This window comes from Pygocentrus nattereri, chromosome 11, assembly GCF_015220715.1.
Source record: "Pygocentrus nattereri isolate fPygNat1 chromosome 11, fPygNat1.pri, whole genome shotgun sequence".
NCBI lineage: Eukaryota > Metazoa > Chordata > Actinopteri > Characiformes > Serrasalmidae > Pygocentrus > Pygocentrus nattereri.
In genome coordinates, this window is record NC_051221.1 from 2,492,653 (window position 1) to 2,500,641 (window position 7,989).

At 40.3% G+C, this 7,989-nt stretch overlaps 1 long non-coding RNA gene and 2 gene segments (V, D, J or C); 2 read left to right on the forward strand and 1 right to left on the reverse strand.

The window, feature by feature from the left end:
• Positions 1-217: 217 nt before the first annotated feature.
• LOC119264375 lies at positions 218-708 on the forward strand (the record flags this gene model as incomplete). The annotated part of the segment is given in 2 exon segments: positions 218-272; positions 386-708. Coding segments are annotated over 2 exon segments (372 nt in total), but the record flags the coding sequence as incomplete, so codon positions are not given.
• Positions 709-1,012: 304 nt separating this feature from the next.
• Positions 1,013-2,721, forward strand: LOC119264397. The gene is made up of 2 exons (XR_005131007.1): positions 1,013-1,101; positions 2,055-2,721. It is a non-coding gene; the product is annotated as an uncharacterized LOC119264397 (long non-coding RNA).
• Positions 2,722-6,600: 3,879 nt separating this feature from the next.
• LOC119264332 lies at positions 6,601-7,915 on the reverse strand. The segment is given in 3 exon segments: positions 6,601-7,052; positions 7,754-7,862; positions 7,910-7,915. Coding segments are annotated over 3 exon segments (438 nt in total).
• Positions 7,916-7,989: the final 74 nt, after the last annotated feature.

Below are 7,989 nucleotides of genomic sequence, written 5' to 3' on the forward strand. Positions count from 1 at the left end.
TCTTAAAAACTGTCCTTAAAACTTCAAATTCTCTAATAAAACATTCAAACTTTTTCCTTCTTATTACAAATTTTTTGAGAGGAAATATTTTCCTTCATTTCCATAGAGGCTCCACTTTGCATGATCAGCCCACGCTTCAGTGCTCTGCTAGTGTTTATAGTCCTGTGAGTTTAACACTTCATGACTGAGAGCTGCTGCCCCACAAACTTCACCCACAGCAACCATGACTTTGGTCTCCATCTTCATCTGGACACTCACCCTCTGGACTCAAGGTGACTCGCTCATTTATTTTGTGTGGAATATTCTTACTCTGAGAGCAGCCTGTTATTTTCTGTTTTTCATGTGATTTTTTAAACATTTTTTATTTAATTCACTCATTTTTCAGGATCCAGTGGTCAGGTCACAGTGACTCAGACGCCTGCAGTGAAAACTGTTTCTCCAGGAGACTCAGTTACCATCAGCTGTAAGTTCAGCAGCAATGTTTATCCCTACTGTGGTGGGTCAAATGACTGTTTAGCCTGGTATCAGCAGAATCCTGGAGAAGCTCCTAAACTCCTGATCTACTACGCTACCAGTAGACAGTCAGGTGTTCCAGCTCGTTTCAGTGGCAGTGGATCCGGATCTGACTTTACTCTGACCATCAGTAATGTCCAGACTGAAGATTCAGGAGATTATTACTGTCAGAGTTATCACAGTGGCTACGTGTTCCCACAGTGTTTAGTAGGTGTACAAAAACCCCCCTCAGTCCAGCTGCACAGAGACTGCACTGCTGCAGCTGGACTCTACTGCAGGTGCTGAGGGGGAGGATGGACACACACAATAACACACTCTGTGGAAATCAGGACTTTAGATGGAGTTTGTTCTTCTGTTCATTAGACTGGAAATGCTTTGTGATTTTAGGGGTTTATTTCCTGATCTCCACAGGTCTGGAACTAGCTGTAGAGTTCAGCTCCAGTCTCCTTTATTCTAAAGTTTATTATAAGGATCTGGACAGATTATTAAATGGATGTTTCTCTCAGTCCTGAGAAAGAGGGAGTCCCTGAAGAAGTCCTTCAACAAACTCAGACTCATCAGCTTTTATTAGGAGATGATCTTTACAGGGTGAGTACTAAGCAGTTACACTTAAATCGGATGAATTCATAATGGAATTATTATCTGTCCAGCTGGTCAGCCAAGGTCCAGTTAAAAGACTGCATTCTTTTAAAAAACATTCCGGTTTAAAAGATTTTAATTTTTATACACATAAACTGTCACTGTAAACATCAGTTACATTAATTCATTTATTCTCTGCTTGTGTAGGTCAAATGCCATCAAAAGCCTTTCCAAAATAGCAAAATAATGAACTATTTATATTTATTTTATTCAAAATATAGAATTCATTTAAAACTACAAATTCCTTTTTTAATCAAATAATCAAAGTTAGTTATAGGAATGATAAAAATACCATCACTGTAGGTCTGGAACATGAAACTACATCACTGAAACTGAACAGAAGTGATAACAGGCTCCTCCAATAACATTACAGAGATACAGGTTCAGGTCAGATCTTAACTGAAGAAGTCCCTGTAAAACAGAAACACAGTTAAAATATGTAGACAGAATGTCTGTTATAAGCTTGGAAGGTCTGTTTAAGGAAGATGTTCCATATAATATTAACATGTACCACTGTTAGCTTGGTGCTAACATAACATTACAAAGCCCTTATGGGCACTAGCATCGCCACAGCTGTTGATAAGATAAACTAAAGCCTCTCACAGAGTGATGTAGAGGGTTTCTGCATTAATCATTATTGGGCTGGTCTGCTGCTGCTCACACCTCTCATTTTGGGGCATTAGCAATTTATTTTACCACAAAATGCATAGGAAGGTTATTTATTAACACCTTTCTGGGATCTTTTGGAGAAAATAATCTCTAAAATTGTACTTTTCATAGTACTTTAGTCATGATTTCCCTGAAGTATCAACACTTTCACTGGAGTCTGATTTGAAGCTGCTCTTTCACTCCCAACACCTTTCACACTACACGACTTACACTGTTGTTCTGTGTTCCTACAGTGCAGAACTTCCCAAGAGTCTAACTGGATCTGAAGGAAACAGTGGTCAGTAGCAGGTGATGAGCTGTTAGACAGAGTGACCCACCATGGAGTCTGACTTCAAGGAGATGTGACCGATCACAAAGCAGTACAGATATGACCAATGAGATAAAATGGAATTTAACACATAAATCATGAAGTAAATATGAATAACTCAGTAAAAAGTAGATTACTCTACCTGAGTGGAAATGAAAGTATTATAATTTGAAAACAGTCAGGAGAAAACAAATCACCTGTATTTTAATACATGGAACTGTTGAGGAAATATAACTAGTTAATATTCATCTCTGCTCTTCACTATACAGCAACACAAATCCCCCACTGCTCCTGATACTCCGGGTGTTCCCCAGGGTTCTGTTATGGGCCCCCCTGTTTTCATAGTTTATATGCTGTCCAATAGTCAAATTCATGGATTATGTGTTCATTGTTACATTTCTGATATCCAAATCTATATTAACTCCCTTTCTAAGTACCTGTATCAGTGATGTTAAGATTTGGTTAAGCTCTAATTTACTTAAATTCAACACAAATAAAACTGATGTTCTAATTATTACCCTAATACTTGTATCACCTCCCCCTCTGAAAGTATGTTGATATTGATGAGTTTAGATAAAACCCTCACAATCTGATCATAATCATGGTGTCATATTTGATTCCTCACTCACTTCTGAATCCCATATTATCTCAATGATCCAGACTGTCTTCTACCACCTTCCTCATATCTCCAGATTCCGCCCCATGATTATCAGCAGTGCTGCAGAAATGTAGATTAGATCTTTATCAGTTCCACCTTCATTACTGTAATGACCTTCTTAGTGGACTCCCAGTTAAACTCCTCCCTAAATACCAGTCTGTTCAGAACTCAGCAGCTGGAGTCCTCACTCACACTAAGCACTCTGCCCTCATCACACCTGCTCTCCATAACCTGCACTGCTTATCTGCCCCTTTGTGTGGTCAATACAGGCTGCTGCTCATGACCTTCACAGACATACATGGCCTTGAGCTTCATAACTTACTGACCTCCTCCATCTCTACACGCCAGCTGGGACACTCAGGTCTTCTGGAGCTGGTCTGATTAGAGTGAATCAGACTGTCCTCAGTCAGTGGGAGAGAATTTAGTGGAACAGCTCCAAACCTCTGGAACTCCCCTCTATCTCTGTCTTTAACACACAACTCAAACCCCCCTGTTCACTCAGTGCTTTACCTCCCTTTACATGTTCATTCAGATGGAGCTGATGCTCTTCTCCTGTATGTTAGAGCTCTTTCTGTTTGTTTCTGCACTCGTTCTGTTTCACTGTTCCCTGCTTTGAGTTTAATAAAGGTGCTGTAGAAATAAAACAGGTTATTATTGGACTGACACACTGATGGTCATCAGCAGCACTAAAGGAAGAAGTGAAACCAGCCCCCCCACAGCCCACCCAGCTGAACACAAACAAGCAGTTTAACCAGTAAACAGTAAGACAGAGAGCGAGAGAGAGAGAGAGAGAGAGAGAGAGAGAGACAGAGAGAGAGAGAGAGAGAGAGACAGAGAGAGAGAGAGAGAGACAGAGAGAGAGAGAGAGAGAGAGAGAGAGAGAGAGAGCAGTGGGGTGGAACTCAGATCTGCATGAACAGGCCTGAGTCGTCCTCGTTCTCCCAGAATAGAGCAGCACTTTCACCAGATGTTCAGCTTCATTCAGCCAAACTCCCTCAAGATCAACACACAGCACTGCACTGAATCTCCAGCTGAACTCCCTCTCTAACAACACTGACCATCACCATTCATCACAGTAAAGAACTCAGACTGAACTCAAAAGAACTGGAAACTATGCAGCAGCACTGATGTGTTCTAGCACTGGAGAACATTCACTGGTTCCTCTTTCCACAGTGGAACAACTAGAACTTTCCTAACTCCTAATCTAACTACCATCAGATGAACTGTCATAGAAACAGTTGAAACATCTCATTAAAACCTGTGAATGTCTTCATCCAGGAGAATCTCACTGACCTCAGACCAGCTGGTCATCATGATCTAAATCAGTGTTGGTTCTTTAACTTTCAGCACAGTCCACTGTTGAACATATGAGTGGAGCTGATTACTGAATAATCACATTTACTAAAACCAAATATTTCATTTATAAAGCACAGACTAATGATTTAAAGTGTTACCACTAAAAGAGTTGTGCCTTTATGAACTCAGTACTGTGAGGAGATGCATCCCCAAACACTCCATTCAGTGCAGTCATGAGAAAAGACATTTGCAGATGATGCGATTCTTCTCTTCAATAGAGGTGGAGACCCTGGAGAAGAGAGCAGGTGAGGATGCTGCAGATCTAGCTTTTCTTCACATTTACTCACTTTAACATGTTTGAATGCTTTAATTTAACTCAGGATTTAGATCTCATTACTCTCATGATCACATACTTGATTTAGTTTCTTCCTCTGGTCTGAATGATGTTAGTGTTCCTGGTTCCAAGTGTGGTGTCTCTGATCATTTGCTTGAATTCAGTTTTAGGTTTTCTCCACTTAATCTAAGACAGAAAACACAATATCCTATCATGACCTACAGTCGGTTGATCCTCTGTCCTTTTCTATCTCCATGCAATCTTCCTTTCCTCTTTACTCTATTAATGAATGCTATCCAGTGGAGATGCTCTCAAATTACAGTTACTCTCTCTTTAAAGCTTCTGAAGCTCATGCCTCCTTGAAGACCTGGCTTTTACTCTCTTCTCACTCCTGTCCTTGTTCCACTCCTGAGCTCCAGGTCAAGAGAGCAGTAGGCTGCCACCTTCAGCAGCTTTAGAAGAAACCTTCACACCACATGTCTTCTACGATCAGCAGTGTTCATTTCAGGCCTCTGTCACTCTTTACCACAGTTAACAAACCCATTCACCCCCTGCATCTAATGTTTCTGGCTCTGCTGAGCGATCTGAGTAACTTCTCCTGTTTCTTCATAATAAAATTGCTTCTACATATAAACTTTTCAGGAGTTTATCTGGGAGACCACAACATACCAGTTAAATCCTTCCAGTGCCATACCAACAAAAGTCTTCCAGTTATCTCTACTCCCATTTCTCACCTGAGTAATCTTGTATGTCTGGAATTGTCCTGTTCCAACTAAAACCTGCTGCAGTTGTGCCGGTCATGAAGAAATCTGGTTTAGATTCAACTGGTTTAAATAATTTCAGACCAAACTCGAATCTCCCTTTCACTGATAAACTACTGGAAAATGTGTCTTATGTTGCTCAAGGGGTTCCCCAGGGTTCTGTCCTTGGCCCTCTCCTCTTTATAATTTACAGACTTTCACAGGGCCGTATAATTCATCAGCATGGACTCAGTTTTCTTTGTTATGTGAATGAGAAACAGATATAACTCAGCTTCAACTCCTCTAATCTCTTGCCCTCTCCCTCTCTAACTGTCTGTTGGGATATTACAAGTTGGAAGAGCTGTAATTTCCTTATGCTTAACTCTGATGAGACTGATTTCCTAATTACCCCCAAAATATTTACTTGCACTCACTCTGATATGAGCTTTAACATGTAAAACCCTCAGAACCTGTTTCTGATCTAGGTGACATATTTAATTTGTCACTTTCTATTGATTATCATATCAGCTCACTGATTAAACCACCTTCAGTCTCCTCTATAACATTTCCAGGGTCCGTCTCATGCTCAGTAGCAGTGATTCAGAAATGCTGATTAGTGTATTTATGAGTATCTCTACACACCAGCTCGTACACTCAGGTCTTCTGGTACTGCTTTCTTTACCCCAGTTCAGATCGTCCTCAGACAGTGGTTCATTGTAACAGGTCCAGAACTTTGAAACTCACTTCCTCAAAGTCTCCATGATCTCACATTTGTCTCGGTCTTTAAGACACAAATCATAACCTGCCTGTTTCTCAGTGATTTGCTTTTCTCTAAATTTCAATAATGTTTATATTTAAACCAACCTTGTGAGGAAGGCGCTATAAAAAGGAAACTTATTACTATTAAAAACACAATTTCCTTAAAACAAATAGTGCCTGGTTGGGTGGACAACAGTGTGATGCATCAGTGTTTTCAGGTTAATGAAAGTGGCTGATAGAGTCAAGAGTTCTTTAGAGTCTCTGAATCAGAAACATTACATTTATACAAAACTGAATAAAGATTTGATTTTTTTGGGACAGAGTTGAACTGTTATCCATGTAACGACTTGTTTATGGTTTTATTTGTATATTTGTTATTTTTCTGAGTTTGTATTGGTTCATTTATTTTCTAATAATGGAAAGTTTTATGGACTATAATCTTCTTTGGTATGACTTTTTGAAAAATAAATAATTGTGTCATCATTAAAATTTTTACAATAAAACCTCAAAAAATCATGACACAAAAGTGGAAACACTGCAGTTAATCAAATCTACAAGCTTTATTATTAGAAGAGAAATAAACAAACTTGATTCCAGTGAATTACAGATCAAAGAGCTGTTTAAATGTTTATTCTTTGCCCGAAAAAACAGGAAAATAACATAATAAACAATGAAAGACTGTAGATATTAATACTGAAACTCTTTATTGTGATGAGGAAGTGATGAGATGAAGATCAGAGCATTAAGCAGAGCCATGATTGAGCTCACTGAAGATCAAGAGGAGCTCTAGCAGCTCCAACACACGCGTGGACGCTCACTGCCCAGTACATTGCTCTCTCCTCAGGGTTTGGCTGACAGGAGGCTGGGAGTCCTTGGTGGCCTCACAGGTCACTGTCTTCTTTAGCCACTGGTCCTCCTGGAGGGTCAGGGTGCTGCTCCAGCTGTAGAGGCCGTCGTCCTTCAGCAGAAGCCCGGGGCTCTGGCTAACCCCCGAGCTCCAGCTGCTCCCGTCCACCTTCCAGCTCAGCCTCCAGTCTGAGGGGAAGCCCTTGTTGGCCAAACACACGAGTGTGGCCTTCCCCTGCTGCAGCTCCACGCTGGAGGGGGGCAGGACCGTGAGGGTGGGCGCGGCCACACCTAGGACACACACACAGTTTCATTTCCCTTATTTCTAACAGAGCACAACTGAGTTCAGTGATGCATTAAAAACCAAACTCTAATTACAACCTTAAACTCAACCGTTTCACACACAAACTCATATTTCCAATCACATTCATAGCTGCACTTCATTTCCATTTTCATTAGAAAATATTACTGAATATCACTCAGTAAAACTCGGACATTCTGCACATCCTGTGATGGGAAATTTGAAATGGAACATGATTTTATTTCCTCCAAAACAATAAATAATCCCTAAATAAATGGAGCTGCAGTCTCCATGTACTATGGCTTCAAAGCTTTAGAGCAGAAAACGCCGCTCATAATAACCTCCACATTGTGGCTTCCAGATGGAGACAGAACTGCTGTAATGGAGCCCAACACTGACACTACAATCCAGCTCTACATCTGATCTTTTTAAAGAAATGTCATTACTGAACACTTCACAGGAAACCTTTAGGAAATATTAGTGTTTTAAAGAAAAGAAATCCAGTTCAGAAACAGGAGCTCGTGGTAAAGCCTAAAGCTCCACGCTCGCCACACTTCAGCCAAGTTCTAATGAAATACATTCAAATTTGGATCAGAACTGATTTAGAAGAACATCAAGTACGTCTGTACTGTTGATCCATAATCATTTTAATAAAAGATTCCTTTTGAATAAGGAGGAAAAGTGGACTTACTTCCAACTGACAGTTTGGTTCCTCCACCAAAAGTCAACCACAGTGATACAAACTGGTTTACTGGCTGTACAAAAACCTCCTGCTCTAAACACGCCGCTCTCTTCAGCCTCTACACGCACTATTTCTGACCTATAATACAATATTAATGGGTTCTACAATCATCTAATAATGGAATAAACTACACACTGTAGATCTGCACACGTTCTGCCGTTTATTCCCAACAAGGATTATTTTAT